The sequence below is a fragment of the Pteronotus mesoamericanus genome, unplaced genomic scaffold (genome assembly GCF_021234165.1).
Source record: "Pteronotus mesoamericanus isolate MK-2021 breed Mesoamerican mustached bat unplaced genomic scaffold, CSHL_Meso_final contig_90, whole genome shotgun sequence".
NCBI lineage: Eukaryota > Metazoa > Chordata > Mammalia > Chiroptera > Mormoopidae > Pteronotus > Pteronotus mesoamericanus.
In genome coordinates, this window is record NW_026555277.1 from 17,628,312 (window position 1) to 17,646,043 (window position 17,732).

Genomic DNA, 17,732 nt, shown 5'->3' on the forward strand with positions numbered 1-17,732 from the left:
AATAATTAGTGAGAAAAATAACATGCTAGCAGAGAAAAGACATGAAATAAAATTAGAAAGCAGTGACCAAATACATAGATGGAGAAAAGCAGAAAATAAGAATTTTAAATGAAGACAAGTGAAAGATGCCACACGAACTTAATGCGGGAGAGTGGGGGTGGGCACAGCAGGGGACAGCGATGGGGGGAATGGGGACAACTGTAACTGAGCAACAATACAAAGCATTTAAAAAGTAGATTTCATGAAAAAAACAAAGTTAAATCCATCTATTATAATCATTACTAAACAGGGAAAGTTCAGAGTTCTGAAATTTCTATAAAACAGTGTTCTAGGACACCATGAAACAAGTGAACTCTTTTAATATTACCAAAAAATAAAGCATCTAAGTATCTTGGCTTTGATAAGTAATAAATAATAACTGAATAAAAAGTGAAGTGTATTCTCTCCCAAGTAAGTTGTTGGTTCTGAAACATGTTGATTTTATACTCTTACCATTTTGTGATCATTAACAATCATAAGTTCCAAATATTTCATTTCTTCAAACACACCACGAGATGGCTGTGGAAAATAAAAATATATGGTCAGAGAGAACAGCACCATCTCTGATGAGGACTGTTCAATTATAAGTTGACTTTGAGTGTCAGAACTCTTTGCTGTCTATTTAATAAACACCCTTGAAGAAACCTGCTCAGAAAAATAGAAAAAGTGACCATAAAGTGTGAGTAAACTTTCAAGTATTCAGAAAAGACCTATATTTAAGTATTATTAAAGTGCTCATCAAGATAGAGAATAGCCTATGTTGCTTTTATATGATTTTTATATATATAAATATTCCAAAGAAAAGTATACAGTATAATTCTTTTAAAACAAATAATCTCAATTTATTTGGCTCTGAGATGTGATAAAATATTCATATCTATTTAAAACTTCAAGGAAACCCTATGTAAAACTCATTTAACAAGAACAGCAGAGTACATCCAGAAGAGGTACGAGCTGTAGTAAAATAGAAACCTTAACTCAATGGAATGAAGTCCTAATAATAATATACTAAATCTTAAACACACAACTTCTCACAAGAACAAACATTAACAATTACAATATTCCAAGTCTTCTTCCAAATTTTTATTATTACTAGATAATCTATAAAAGCAAGGGCTAAGTATCTTAGCCATTATTTGAACTCTGATTTCTTTTTCATAATTAGAATACTACAAGGTCATTGATCAGTTTATATTTCACAGGGGTGAGCTTTAGGGAAATTTCACTAGCCTATATAAAACTTATTACCAAACACATTTGCAAGACTAACTATAAAGACATCTCTAATTAAAAGACAAAGAAATATGTATCAATTATCACCATAATACAAATTCAGGATCACGAAAAGAGGATGATTTTACCTGCAACTACATTTTTGATGGCTGGAGGTCTAATATTTTTTTCACAAAAAATGTAGTCACCAAAACATTATCTAAAATGTGCGATTTCCAGTATAATTACTCATTAAGTTATCTAGTAAATTACCATGTAATCTATATGCCGTGGAATTAATTCTCAGTTACATAGTATTTACCATGTAATTACTAGACAGTCCCCATCATCACAGCTTTCTAATCTATTATGAAAAAGACTAGAAACATAATTTCAGTTACAAAGCCCGTATACTTTTATCAATACATGGGAGCCAAAAGACAATTGCTGATTACATAATTATATGATTCTTATTTAGTAACTATTATGGTACTAATGGTCAAATAGATTCATTCTGTTCAGAAAAACACATCCAGCTTCAAAGTTTGGTATAACAGAGTTTTTAATGAGAAAGAAATAAAAAATAAGCGTGATTAGCCAACATCTAAAAACCTAACTCTTTCCCCTATTTCTCTAGTTAACAGAAATGTTCTGTATGATGTTATATATGACATATTTTTATTTTTTTTAACTTTCTCTTTTATAGATTCTAGAGAGAGGGGAAGGAAGGGAGAAAGAGAGAAACATAGATGTGAGAAACATCAATTGGTTGCCTCTTGCATGTGCCCCGAACGGAGGACCAAACCCACCACCCAGGCGTGTGTTCTGACTGCAAATCGAACTGGCGACTTTTCAGTTTGCAGGATGACACCCAATCAACTAAGCCACACCAACCAGAGCAAGACATATTTTTTAAAAGTCTGTTATATTTTCAACAGAAAAAATGCACTGCATTTTTCATAAGAAAACGCTTTGAAAATAGAGCTAAAACAATACATTCCTCATAGGACATCAGGATTCAGGGAACACCGTAATCGGTTTATTATCACCAATAGGGGAAGCTGAATAAAAACTAGTATGTTTCTAAGACTCATATTTTAGGGGTTTTTGGTTTGTTGTTCTTGTGTATAAAAGGAAGGTGCCCAAACCTTAACTGTTTTAGGTACACCGAGATACTGCGGAATGACAGGCAACAATTCACCGGAGCAAAAGGGCCCCCACCTGTGGCTCAAGGCCACACTCACATTCACTGCTCTCTTCCTTCTCCTTTTCAGCCACTGTAATTCAGAGAGAAAGGGCCACTCATCACTGCTTCCCACACCTGAGTAAAACAAAAAGGAATACCAAAGTTTACGTTCCACTGTATTTCAGTGGGAGCATGTTTTTCAAATACTACATGCAGGAATGGCACCCTGGATAGCATATATCATCTCAGATTGAAAGTCAGGTGAAAAATGTACTCTGATCATTAAACATTTCACATTCTCAGAGTCAAAAATACAATTCAATTTGTAGTTAATAATATTATAATATAATTCAAACATAATTTTCTTTCAAGCATCATCAAAAACATAATGAGTTGTTCAAGACTCATTAGAATATGTATATTTGACCGACAATCACCTGACCTTCAATATCTGAAGATTTAAGAGAATTCGCCTATGCTTAATTCATTTTAGAATTAAAAATAAAGTATGCCACAAGCTTTTGCATAAATTATTAAAGACTTTTTGGCATCAATATACAAAAGCAGTAACATCACATATATAGCAAAATCCAAAAGAAGCTCCTGCAAATCAGCATGCTTAAGATGTCTCAGGACGAGAGCATACGAGAGAGAGAGAGTACAAGCTGGCTGTAGAGCAGTAAATTTGGCCATACTTTGGTCCCTAATGCAGCGTTAGTCCTGGGCATCATATTTCAGTCCCTCCATTTGAAACAACTATCTATACCTCATCACATGAAAGCCACCATTCACTCCACCGCACATGCACACTGCTCACTCCAGATCTCAAGTCTATTCTGCTTCCCACAAGCCTGCATGCCTACCAAGTTCCACCAAGTCATAGCTCCTATTACATAAAATAGAATGGCTGTTTGAATGAAAACTTACTGAGGTTCTTCCTTTGCTTAGAATAATGTCCTGCCAAGGTTTTCTGGATTATATGTGGTCGACCTGTGCTTTTCTGAAACAAAAAACAATTGTAGACAGTTGAAAAGCAAGATGTAATTATGCCTCTATGGAATAGGGTTAGAACTTTCTGTAATACCTTTTCTAAAATGGGGACATTTATATGCTAATGTTTTAGCTATCAAAAATGAAAAGTGCATGTTGTATTGAAACTTCAATTTTAAATAAAATAGAGCATCATCCAATTGTTCCAATTTAGATAAAAGCAATAGTCTTATCAGCTGCTCTTAAGTCTTAGTTTCCTCCAAAGCCATGAATAGGAAATTCACAAGAAAAAACACACAAATGGACCATGCATATATGAAAAAATGATGAATACTTTAATATTCTTTCAAAATAAAAACATTTAAAGATATACGAATTTGTGGCTTCAAGTCGGCAAAGGTTTAAAAACTATGATAACAAAAGTTAATTATAAAGAGGCAAAAAGCACTCTTACACACTTGCTGGCAGGAGAAAATTGGTAGCATAGTTCAAAGAGAAATTTAGCAATTCTATCAATAGCCCTGAAAACATTAATGCCCTTTGCCCTAGAAATTACACTTCTAGAAATGTCTTATTTCCATTACTATTCTTACTATTAGCTCCCATTACTGAGATGCATCATATGTGCCAGGCACTCTTAATGAACACATTATGCAATTTAATCCTCACAAGAACTCCATACAGTGCATATTTTATCCCATTTTACAAATAAAAATACAGGAGCCCAGAGAGATACATTACTGAAATTATATTACAAAATAATAATCCAATTTGTTTTTTAGATATATAGGTGAATATCGTTGGAAAAGTGGAAGAATGCACACTGAAAAGTGAGAGAGGTTATTTCTGGGGGATGGGATGATGTGTAATTACTATTTAGTTAAGTTTTTGTTTATTTTGCTTTTCCAAATTCCCTACAATATATCAGTTTTCTAATCAGGAAAACAGTTTTAAGAAGGAGAGTTCCTACTAGATGATATAGCCTTGGCCCAGGTAGGACGGTAGCTCAGCCGGTTAGAGCATTGTCCAGGTACATCAAGGGTCACATTTGATCCCGGTCAGGGCACATACAAGAATCAACCAATGAATGCATAAATAAGGGGAACAACAAATTGATCTCTCTCCACTCTCTCTCTCTCTCCTTTCCTCTTGCTCTCTAAAATCAATAAATAAGAATTTTTAAAAATAGATTACATAAAAGACAAAATAATTAAGAATTTTACTATTCAAGAGATAACAAATTCTCATTAGAAATATCCTATCCTTATTACTTGACTTACTGTAAAGCATACTAAAAGTAATAATAATAAACAAAATATCAAAAAACATCTAAATTCAAATATATGAAACTCTTAATACTGGTAACAGGTGAAAAGATACCTAGAGTTATGAGACTCACAATTGGATTAGCAACACAATTTTGAACACTGACTAGCTTAAACTTTCAAGTACTGTTCCTTTCCCTCCACTGGTAGTAAGGATGAGGACAAATTGTTAAATTAAGTGAAATAAGTCAGAGAAAGACAAGTACCACATGATTCTACTTAAATGTGGAAAGTGAAAAACAAAATAAATGAACAAACAAAACTGAAACAGACTCAGAGATGCAGAGAACAGACTGATGATTGCCAGATGGAAAAGGGATTAGGAGGAGGGGAAAAAAGTGAAGGGATTAAGAAGCACAAAATGGTAGTTATAAAATAGTCACAGGGATGTATAGTACAGCACAGGAAATACGGTCAATAATATTGCAGTAACTACGTGTATAATGTCAGGTGGGTACTAAACTTATCAAGGGGATCACTTCGCATGTTATATAAATGTCTAATCACTATGACCTGGAATTAATATAATGTTGAATGTCAGTCATAATAAAAAAAAATAAAAATAAAAATTGAAAAATAAAAGGAAGGCAGTATGAAAGACAACAAAAAAGAAAAGGCATCAAGCATGTAGCAATCCACTCTGGAAAAATATGATTATTGGTATAACAATGCAAAACCAATAATTTAAACATTAGGATAATAGCAGCTTATATTTATAAATCCCTTCAACAGTTTATTACATACAGTCAAATACATTTATTAATTCATTAAAGCTATAAAATTGCCCTATTAGGGATGTAATGAAAAATTATCTCATTTTACATATTTAAATAAGGCTTAAGAAGCTGTTATGTTTTATTTTGTCTTGTTCCTTAAACTTTATTTTGTTCTTTAGAGTAACAGGGCTGTTAATTAATGCTGGAAATTAAAGTTAATTTTTTGCTGAATGAGTCAAATAATTTTGCTATATACAGATTACCTACCACTGGAGTACAGGAAAAACATTTTACTGAACCAAATGTCTTTATCTAGGTGGGGTTGTCTCATTATCTGTTAATTTTTATAGTTACTAGTTGAAAATGATACAGGATTATTCAAACATTTACCATTTAAAATTTAATGACTTTTCTGCCTCACATTTGAAATTGACCTGATATTCATGCATGTACCGCCAAAAGAAAGAAAACAAATGTTTGTTCCACTGTTATTATTAATAGCCTACAGGACCATTGCCCATTTCAAACTTTATTTTATCTACATTTGAGATCTCTAAAGATAAAAAACATTTTTTGCTCCCCACCAAATGACTGCAATATTCTGACTCTTTCAACCAATTTTCCCAGAAGCAGTTCTTTGCACTGACACGACTTCCCTGCCGTGCGTTCCCAGTGCATCCACCCCCTACCACCCCCCTTCCTTTCCCACTCTTCTCCAACCGGGCTTCCTGGAAGTTCCGACAACACTCTGTGAACGGCCCCTGCCTTGGCGCCTTTGCATTTGCTCTTCTCCTGAAATGTTCTCCCAGCTCCCTAATTTCTTGAAGGTCTTCGTTCAAAACTACTATCTCATTGTGCCCTTCTCTAGATAGTTAACATGAAGGTTGAACTCCACCTGGTTTCATGTTTAATGTTTAGCACACATTGCTAACATACCGTATGTAATTACTTTTTCATCCTGTTTATCCCTGTCGGCCCCTGCACACTATAAGATCCATTAGGCTCAGGCTTTGTTCGTTTTGTTCACCGTTTTATCCCCAGCACCTAAAATAGTACTCAGCATGTGGTAAATTCTCATGACAGTATTTGATGAACATACATTAAATTTTAAATTTGGTTACATTCTATTACTGAACAACACTATTGGAGCATATTGAGATAAAACTGACATATAACATGGTATAAGTTTGTGTGCAACATGATTTGATATATGTATATCTTACAAAATGAACTCCACAATAAGTCCAGTGAATACCCATCCCATCATGTGATGTGTATTTTTTTCTTGTGATGAGAACCTTTAAAGTCTACTTTCTTAGCAACTTTCAAATAGACAATATAGTATTACATTCCTAGAATTGAATTATCTTGTGACTGGAAGAATGTACCTTTGGATCAACTTCACCCATTTCATTTCCCTCATTGGCCTCTGCTAACTACTAATCTGTTTTCTATTTCTGGGTATTAAGTATTTTTTTTAGCTCTTACAGGTAAGTGAGATCATACAGTATTTCTCTTAGTCTGTCTGACTTAGTTCACTTAGCATGATGCCCTCATTATTTCTTGTCTAGGTTTCTGGCCTGTGCCTGACTCTAAACATTATTTTTGTCCCTACCTCTAAAGAAACCTGAATATTACATAATGTAATCATGGTGCAGCCACAAATTTCCCCACTGAAGATTCTGAGACTCGTAAAAGTTAAGTACTTGCTTACAGTTGTACAATTATCTAAAGTGGTGACAATAAAAGCTAGCTAGCTTCAAGGAAAAGTTGGTCTGTACAAAACATAATGCCCTCTCTCTTCCTCTGCTCTTCCTATAGATGGAGAAGAACTTTCACTTCAAAAAACCTCATCCGGCTGCATCTTATCATCCCTTCCCAGTAGCCTGGGATGTGCAACTTAAGCTTCAAAATTCATGCGGTTATTCTAAGTCTGAAATAGGTACTACATATAAATGCACATTGAAATCAACATTATATTCTCTTTATTGCTCAAAGGCAAATATGCTGAAAGAATAAAACACCATAAGAGAACCGATGTCGCAGCCAGACTTACCTCATCATGAACCAGCTCCAGTGGTTCAATCATATATACAAAGGTATTATCTTCAAACATACCGCTGCAACACAAGAAACCACACAAGGAGAGAATTAACCATTAGAGCAAACAGCAAGAAATAGCAGGTGAGCTTCATATTATATCTTTAAATATACAGATATAGCTAAATAAATAGCTCTATTTGTCTCAAATCTAATTCACACATCTGTATGGAATCTTCCTGTCGCCCCCACACTATACTTAGCACATAGGCTGCACAGGGTGTAGAAAGTGTACGCTAAGAGCAAACAAATTATACCTGACATAATTAATTTCTGAAATTAAATGGAAAGATTCGAAGATTAATCTGGGACTGGACTGTTTATGCAGTTCCAGTATTGTGAGTTATTATTCAAGAATAATGCACAACTAGTCCCACTTTCTTGTTATGCAAATTCAACTTCATCTATAATAAAAATAGGTTCTTCATGTATAAAAATAATCTAAAATTATCTGACTCTGAAGAGGCAAATGGAAGTATCTTTATGCTTGCAAATTGTGAATTTCCATTAAGCAGTAATAACTGTGCTGAAATCACATTTAATTTACAGAGATATAGGATATTTTATTATGTGTAAGGATGAGATTTTCATCATCTTTTTTCCTCACGTGAGTACAAACAGATCTTTACAGGCGTGTTCTGTGTCTGGGTCTAAAGGTGCCTACAGACGTTTTATAAAGCCTGCCTCAAAGCCGACGCGTAAGTTCCTCTCTTTCACGCCCACTCTCACCTGGCTACCGCCTAGTTATCTCAGGTCTAACCCACCTGATAAGTCCTCTGGCACCCACCTCTGGGAAAGCTTCCTGGATCTAGTTAAGTCATTCTATTGTCTTTTCCCTTCACAGTAGCTACCAAAGAGGCAAGTTAAATATGAATCTGTATAATCATTTGTTTAATCTCAGAATCTCCTGCAAGCTCTATGTGTTAAGAGAGCAGAGACTATGCCCTCCTTGTTCATCATTCTGTGGATGATGCCTGGCACAGAAGCGTCACTACAATACACATCTGCGAAAGACAAGATGGAAAGGATGAACGGAGGAAAGCAAGTTCATTCTCCCAACGAGAGGCCCACATACTGAAGTCCATTGCAGGTCGACAGAGCCGCCCTGGAGTCCTTGACACCTCGGATGCTTCCATGGTAGTAACAGTGCTCTCCACCCTACAATGCAGAAGAAGGCTGACTTGAGAAATTATACATCACGATTCACTATCGGGACACTTGTATGCAGGAAAAAAAAACTGGGAGGATGGTTCTAGGAACTCCTCCTGGTTAATATGAAATCCCAAAGAGCACTAGGCAATTTTTCAACTTTCCTGTAACAAGCATTTGTATAGAAACTTTAATGAGATATGAAAGGTTTTATGGAAATAAGACAACAGGTACAACTTATACACCTTTCTTAAGCATCTAAGGGAGTCGATGCCTAACAAATATTGTTTTGGAATAAAGTCTCTTGCCAAACTGAGGAGAGACCCCAACGTTGTTTTTATCAACATTTCTTACAGAAAATTATATAAAACCTTATTATTTCCTTTCCTATTATTTAAAATTAGTTTTTAAAAATTTTTTGGAAGTAATACACAACTTAGTTTTCAAAATCAAAAAGTAACTACAAAACCTATCTTTTAAAGTATAGCAGTTCCCTTTTTCCCACTTTTCCCATCTCCACAGCAATCATTTTTAACTCTTTTTGCTCCTTCTTCTGTTGTTTACCTATGTATTTCTGAATGGAATATTTAAACTCCTACAGCCTGATTTATTGCACTTTAGAAGTTATCTTCCTAATAAAGAATTTTAACAACCCCATTTACCCCCCAATACATTCCAATACACATCATCGATTTTGGGTTAAATTAATATTTAGTGTTTATATTACAACTATGCAAATATTGTGCATAGCCATGCCACTGCGAGTACATTTTCTTTCTTGCTCCATTTTAATTTTTGAGAATTTTTGCTTCATTTTCTTGTCTGCTGATTTTCCCATGTATTTATTTAATAGCCCCATTATCTAAAATATCACCTACAACTCCTCCTATGGCCAAACACATCAGATAATTTATCATATTCATTTTGCTCCTGGAGACACCCTTATGGCTTCCCTTCGGCCTCCTGCGAGGCCGGATGCACAGCTGCTAACCGAAACTTCTCTGCAGCATTGCCCTGGGAACTCCCTCTGCTCCCCTCCTACACCTAGATCCCACCCATGTCCTCTCCATTCAGTCTCAACTTCCTCTTTTCTAGAAGCACACATCCTCTGATACTTTCTTGGAAAAGTGTTCATGGGAGATAAATTTGGCGAGAACAGGCACAAATGAAAATTTCTTTTTCTGTCTTTACACTTAAGTGATCATTGGGTGGGTATAGAATCCTAGATTGGAAATTATATTTTCTCTTGGCATTCTGAAGGCATCTTGCATAGTCCTGCAGCTTCTAATGTTGATGTTGTGAGTTGGATGTAATTCTAATGCTAGATATTTTCTGTCAAATCTAGCTTCCTTTTTCATGAAGACTTTAGGAAATTCTGTTTATCCCCATGTTTATAAAATCTCATGACATGGGCTGGTGTGGGCGGTCTTTGCTTATTCACTGTGCTGGGCACTCTGTTACACCTTCTAATCAGGACAACGCACACACTAAAGTTCTGGGGAACTTTTATTATTTCTCTGATAATTCTCTCCTTTCCATTTTTCTCTAAAAACTGAGTTCTTGCACCAGAGTACAGAAGATACAGCTGTCTGGCCATATGAGGTCTGGAGCAGGACAGGGATTTAAATGGACTGCATGTAGACTTTCAGCCGACCTTTCTGTTTTCATGTTCCTTCAACGCTAAGCCTTTTTGGGTGAAGTGACATGAGCTGGCGAGCTGGCTTCTTCTGGGTTTGCCTAGAAGAACTTAGCAGAGCAGGAACAGCTCACACCTCAGACAGTTACTCCCCATCCATCTCTTTTTTTATCTCCTACAATTTTATGGACACCTCTCTTCTGTTGTCTTTTCTTCTCTTGTCTTGCCCTTTTTAAAATTTCTCAACCACTATTTGAGTGGGTTATGGAAGGAACAGATAAATATAAGCACTGAATCCACAATGTTTAACCAGAAACTTCCTATTTGTTTTCCTAACTAGAGCATATTGGACATATGACTTTGTATTGATGATTTACAGTCATTGGTACCACTGATTATTATACTGTACTACAATAGACTCTGAGGCTATTTAAAGTGAGAAATGGTGTCCACCCACATGCCAAGTGACCACTTCCCAACCAACTCAATTTGTTTCCTTTTAGTAAGTATAATATAAATTTTCAACATCAGTTGTCTAAATTCAGTATTATAACCTTGTTAATGTTTTATAAAGGGTTGCTTTTCAGGTCTCATAGAACAACCTTGTATATAAATATTGACTTGTGTATAATATGTCAAGTTCTGTTTGTATGTTCAACTCTGGAACTTATAAGGACAAATGGTATCACACGCCTCAGTAATTTGAGAATCCAGGTAAATACTATGCAATTAAACTTCAGACTCTTCACATGATTCTAAAAGCAGTCATAGGTAACTGCAAATTCCATGAAACTGATTATTTAGTATTTTGTATCATACCAAAAGGCTATCTTAAATCAGGTGACTATTAGACGTGCACAGCAAACACTGTCATATTTACTTGACCTTTTTAAGAAAAACTGTATTTTTCCAGATACTTTTAAAACTATTCATTTTTCCTCAGAAAAAATTTCCAAGTCCTTTCTTAGATTTTAGTTTCATTCACTTGCATTGGAAACTAAGGCTGATGCTCTCTCTCTCAGTATAAAGGTCATTGTTATCTGTTTTAATTAAAGCAGGATATTATTATCTGATGGGAACTATTTTAGTTCCCTATATATTTGAATATACAGCACCACATTTTCTGGATCTCAAACAAGACTTGAGGTAACATACAATCCCTGATGTTTATCATCACTAAAAATGTGAATCTGTAATTGTGTAGTTATATTAAGCATTATAAGTAATTTGGCGGGTTCTAATTCAGTATTAGTATTAGCAGTATTAGAGGATTTTCTGAGTTACTAATTACTAAATTTATACCAAGTTTTTCAGAAAGCATTACCGGAAAAATACTATTTGGCAACTCTCCAGGTCTACGCAGCATTTAATAAGCACCACTGCAAAGTAACATATCGTGGTATTTCATATTAAATAAATCCCAATTGAAAAGAGGCACTCCCTCTTAGATAATAGGGATAACAGTAGCAGGCCAGAGCAAAGAGGCCACCTCTAGAGGGCTTCGATAACAGCGACATTGGGCAGTCAGCTCCAGGGGCACCTTCCACATAAGGACTAGCCATCCTGGACACGCACTATCTCACAGTAACTCCTATCTTCATGCACAGATGGGGGGCAGTCACAAAGTGTTAAAAGGCCCTGCCAATGAGAGCAAAAGCCAAAATGAAACCTCACATGTTCAAACCCTCAAAATGGTGTTTCCTCAGTCAGAAGGGCCTCAGACAGTTCAAGAGTGCTGGCCAGTGAATTTGAGATCACCAGCTATGAGCAGGACACAGATCTGTGACTAAGCAAACAGAGGGCAGGAGGGCCAAAAGGGACTCATTCGGTACAAGGCACAGGTCTATGTGGGCCTCCAGGGGCATTTTGGGATTCAAGACTGTCAGTCAGTTAATTAAATTGAACAAAATGGAGCATTTGATAAGGGCAAGTTACTAACTAGTCAAAGGAACTTATAAATCCCAGTAACTATGCTCCTCAACTTCCTCAGCCTACCACCTTCATAGAGCTGAACACTCCACAGCCAGATGATGCTCAAGCAGCTTGGCTCTGCACAAGATTGCCAAGCTAAGAAGCCCTTAGGAAACCACTAGGCTGCTCCTGCAAATAATGAAACACTGAAGCCATGTGCATCCTTTAAAACGCTTTCTAATCAGAAGAGGCGAGGGACAACAACTCTGTGAGCCTACTGATAACAATGCAGCGGGGAAAAAAGATTCGGTTCCCTGGTATTACTGACCAAATGACAAGAGTAGCTTTTGATTCTACTTACTTTAAATATAACTGAATGGAAAATAGAACCCGTTGGAAATAGAACTTATTGTTTCAATTTATTTTTAAATTGCCCTGCCTTTGTGGCTGTTTAATTATCTCATCTGCTTTAGTAAAGTTCTATCACCCAGTTCTTCTTATCTTCACTGGTTAAGAGACTCTCAAAAACTTGGCTGTTCATGGAGACCAGCCTCCAATTTTTTCAATCAGTCCAATTTTCTTCAACCGACTCCTGAACATGTGGATAAGCATTTGAAAAGAAACTAAAATACATAGGCCTTAGCTCACAAATGTGTGCATTTTGATATTCCAGGATCTATACGAGAATATGACTATATATTCACTATTCTGTACGCACATCTTTAAATACCTCAAACTTATCAACCAGTATCAATTTATCTAATAAATCAGTGGTCTTGTAGCAAAAGAGAAAAAGATATCTGTAACTGGACACATATACCTGAATCTGAATACTGCAGAATAAGAAAATAAAAAAAATATTTTAGAGAATCAGAGAACTTGTAACCCCAACAACACCAATTTAATTATTTACCTTCATTAAACTCAACGGGTGGAAATGTTCAAGCATTAAAACAATTTGGCTGTAACGATGCTATACAAATTCTTAACAGTTCACACAAAATTATACTTGTTAAACTTAAAATAGCTTTGTGAGGAGCCAGTCCTGTCTGCTCTCTTGATTCCGCGAAGATTTTTCTAACTTCCAACCAGGAGCCACGCCCACCAAGCGCCATTCCCTCGGACGATAATCCCTGCCAAGAAGTCTTCCCGGAAGAAGGGAGCTTAAGCTGAGCCACAGTGATGACTTGATAAGGAAAGCTCACGGGGCACGCGCACACACATACACACACACTGTAGGAAACACTGTAGGAGGGCGATGTGATTACAGTGATAAAGAAAAGAACAAAGGCAGTGATTTTTATCTATTTGGTTCACTGATGTATATCCAACACTTAGAACAGTGACTAAATCATAGTAAGCAAAATCAATACTACTTAATAAATGAATAAGGCTGGCTTATTCATGAGCCTAAGTGGCAATACCCCTCTTAAAGGAACAGAGGATTCAGGTTTGTTGAGAAGGTAGGTAAATAAACCCCATTTCCCACTTGAGGGTGTTTTCCTTTCAGATATAATTGACAAACCATAAAATTCACTCCTGTAAGGAGTACAATTCAGTGGTTCTCAGTATATTCAGAGAGCTGGGAAGCCATCACCACTATCTAATACCCAAATATTTTCATCACCTCACAAGGAAATCCTGTCCCGGTAGGCATTCCCCGCTCCTCTTCTGCCACCACCCCCAAGCCCCTGGCAACCACTAATCTGCTTTTGGTCTCTATGGATTTACCTCTATTTGCCTATTTTGGACATTTCAAATAAACACAATTATATAATATGTGGTCCCTAATGACTGGCCTCTTTCAGTTAGCATAATGTCTACAAGACTGATCCATGGCGTATCATAAATCAAGACTTCATTCTTTTTTATCGCTGAATAATATTTGTTTGTGTGAATATACCACATTTATTTATTCATCAACTGATGAACATTTAGGTTGTTTCCAATTTTCTGCTATTATAAATAATACTGTTACGTACATCCATGTACAAGTTTTTGTTTAGACATATTTTCAACTCACCTGGACACATACCCAAGTTTAGAATTGCTGAGTCATACTCTTAAAATTTTGAGGAACTGCCAAACTATTTTCCAAAGCAGCTCCACCATTTTACATTCACACCAGCAGTGTATGAGGATTCCAGTTCTCCACATTCTTGCCAACACTTGTTACTGGGCAGTGGTACCCACTTAAATTTAAAACCAAATGAGAGAGTGATAAAAAAAAAATCACCTTCATTTGTGATAGCACTATGCTGGAGGAGAAGATTAGCGGAGACTCCAACAGGCCTGCTAAGGCTGCACCCCCGAGTTAGCCAGACTTGCCTACCCAGACACAGACATCATGAGACAACTACCCCTTACCCCCAATCCCATGCACACACACAGGCTATTACTTACAACTGAGAGCGTGGAGAAGTAGAGAGAATGTGCTCTTCCTGAAGGGAGGTAGATCTCACAAAAGGAAGAGGAAGGGACTACATAGGCATGCCCAACCCCTTCCTACCAGTCAAGTTGCTCCCTGTCTCTGTGTAGGAGTGAGCAAGGCAACAAGAAGAAGCCAGGGTGAGAAAATAGAGCTAGGAAAGGACAGTCTCCCTACCCAATAACAATAAAGAGGAATAAGGTAGAAGGAGGTAGTCTGGGAGCACTGCATCCATCTATTCAATCTTATACTGCTGCCTGGATGGTAGTTCTTTTTATACGCAGAAGAGAAACCAAAGTATTAGCGAGCACTTATAGTTAATGGTTTGCCTAAAAGAGATTTAATAGAAATATCTTAAATTTGAAAAGTACTTTTAAATTGTCATATAGGTGCCTAATTCTTTTATAAGATATGAAATACTAAAAATTAACTTATTTTTAATAGGTTCATCAACAAAGTTGATCAACAAATCAAGAAAGTGGTTATTGTATATTGCGTGCAAAGAATTTTGTTAGAAACTCTAACAAAAGCTATTTCTTGGTCGGATGCAGAACAAAAGCCTTCCACATGTGTTTACTGATTACCTGCACCCAGGCTATGTTATCTACTTAAGTGGTTGACCTCTCCAGTTCTTTATTTGCTTCACAAGGAAAGAAGCCTTTGTAACCCACTTTCTTCCAGTAAAAGTAAAGCCTAAGACACAGCTTCTTCTTAACTAGATATGGGAACTAGGTAGGAGCTAGGTGGTGATAAAGTAGGAAACCTAGACAAGCTTCTTTAAAGTGCAGATTCGTCATTTTGTTGGAAACTAATTCCCAGAATATTTTAAATGTTCACACACATTTAACTTCAAAGCCAAAGAGGCTATTAGAGAATCTGTTTCTCTCTAGTTAGGTGAAACTAGTGCACGTGTGTGCATTTGAGATATTTGGAAGAAAGTTTTCACAAAACAGGTTTATTTAACCTAGCCATTTTTATATGTTAATTTCTGGTACTCTATAAAAAAATTTTTCTTAAACAACATGGAGTGCAACGTGAAGTTTTTAAAGATATGTATGTAATAGTAGTGGAAATATGAATTTATACAAAATTTCAGGAAGAAAAACTTACTATCTAATAAAAGCCTTAAAACAATGTGCCAACTCTTGACCCAAGAAATCCCATTATCAGAATTCACCCTTAAGCAATTATCAAAGATGTGTTCAAATGTATCTGGAAAGCCTTTCTCTAGAGTTATTTGTATAGTGAAAGACTGGAAACAATCTAACTGTCTATTGCTATGGAATCTTTAAACAAATTACAGAAAATACATAGGAAAGAATAATAGGTATTTTTAAAAATAAAAGTTTAGAAGATTATTTAATGTATGCTAAAATGTTTGTAATATTGTTAGGTTACAACATCCTGCTACAAGCTAGTATACACATGAACATCTCAGTTTTGGGGGTGTATGTATATTTAGATACAGACACAGAAGGAAACAGACTGTTCCCATTAATTCATTATACACAAAGAAAGTTTGGGTAATGTGAGCTGTTTGGAGAAAATGGGTCACAAATAGAAGAAATGCAATGAACACAAAAACAAACCGCAAGGGACCTTTCTTTTGCCAGAGTTGAACTACCTTTTGTTTTAAATTTTAGTTTCAACTGACAGAAGATTTGATGTGTCTTATTATTTATGATAAGTCCTCCTTTGGGCACCTCAAATGACCTCTGGATGCCAATTAGCTATTCTGCTTCTACACACACACACACACACACACACACACACACACACACCCCCCCAATGAGAAGTTTGGATCCAGTTACACACACACACACACACACACACACACACACACACACACACACCCCTCAAATGACCTCTGGATGCCAATTAGCTATTCTGCTTCTACACACACACACACACACACACACACACACACACACACACACCCTCCCCCCAGCGAGAAGTTTGGATCCAGTTACTGCGGCCTGCAAAGATGGCTCATTTGCTGAGTCTATAAAGTTCTCGCACAATCTCCTCTCCTCCAGACTCATGACTCAGCATCCGCAATGCTTCCGGCACTGGCACGGGGACAGAAGCTGTGGCTTGTACAAATGCCAGGAAGCACCATTCGCATGCTTGATTTAGCATTTCTGCTCACTTTCCACAGCATCAACTTTTAGGGAGATTCAAACCTCCTCCCCATCCCCAGATGCAGCCTAAGGCAAGAACAGAGAGACTGGTAAAAATAAAATATGGAAGTTCTTAATCTGTGGTGGAAAACTCAAAGGTTTGGAATACACATCAAATTGCAGTTGTGACCACTGTTAATTGGGCAGTTACAAATCCTGAGTAATGCCATGTTCCCATGGGCAGTATTTACAATTAAATATTTGTCGCAGGGTATTGGACTGACGAACCCAGTTCTCTATGCTATACAACTCAGCAAGCACACACATGAAAGTTCTACTTTTCTGCTGATACTCTTCATCAATTTAGATAAAATGAATCCAGTAATTTTCTCCACTGTGGTTTGCTTCCCTCTGTGTCCTCTCCCATGCCTGGCGTATCCGTGGACACTGCTTCAGCTCAATAGCACCCTCTGGATTTCTCCTACAGATCCAAGTCTGCATGCAGCTATTCCAAGGACTTTTACCCTGACTGGTAGAGATCACTGTGTTCCTCACATACAAATAATCTCCTTCTTGTTTTAATCTAAACCCACTTGCTCTTTATTGATCCTCCGTAAAGAGGACAAAAGTTAATCTCCATCCTAGCTGGTGTGGCTCAGCGGACGAACCAAAGGGTCACTGGTTCGATTCCCAGTCAGGGCACATGCCTGGGTTGTGGGCCAGGTAGGTCCCCAGTAGGGGGGTGTGAGAGGCAAACACACATTGATGTTTCTTTCCCTCTTTCTCCCTCCTTTCCCCTCTCTCTAAAAATAAATAAATAAAATCTTTTAATAAAAAGAAAAAGAAATTTTTTTTTAAAAAAGGTTAATCTCCAGCTGAAGGAAACCAAGTATCCAATTACCTTTATATTCCAATGCTTG

General features: G+C 36.6%; 1 protein-coding gene across 2 annotated transcripts in view; it reads right to left on the bottom strand.

The window, feature by feature from the left end:
* The window catches only part of ADAM23 (ADAM metallopeptidase domain 23), a 145,197-nt gene that overhangs the window by 52,907 nt on the left and 74,558 nt on the right, over positions 1 to 17,732 (bottom strand). For both annotated transcript variants that reach the window (XM_054585762.1, XM_054585761.1), the window contains exons 5-9: positions 8,644 to 8,726; positions 7,525 to 7,588; positions 3,365 to 3,437; positions 2,496 to 2,572; positions 493 to 558 (exon numbers count right to left, since the gene is read on the bottom strand). In XM_054585762.1, the coding sequence (XP_054441737.1) occupies positions 493 to 558; positions 2,496 to 2,572; positions 3,365 to 3,437; positions 7,525 to 7,588; positions 8,644 to 8,726 (363 nt within the window). The remainder of the gene's footprint in view (positions 1 to 492; positions 559 to 2,495; positions 2,573 to 3,364; positions 3,438 to 7,524; positions 7,589 to 8,643; positions 8,727 to 17,732) is intronic.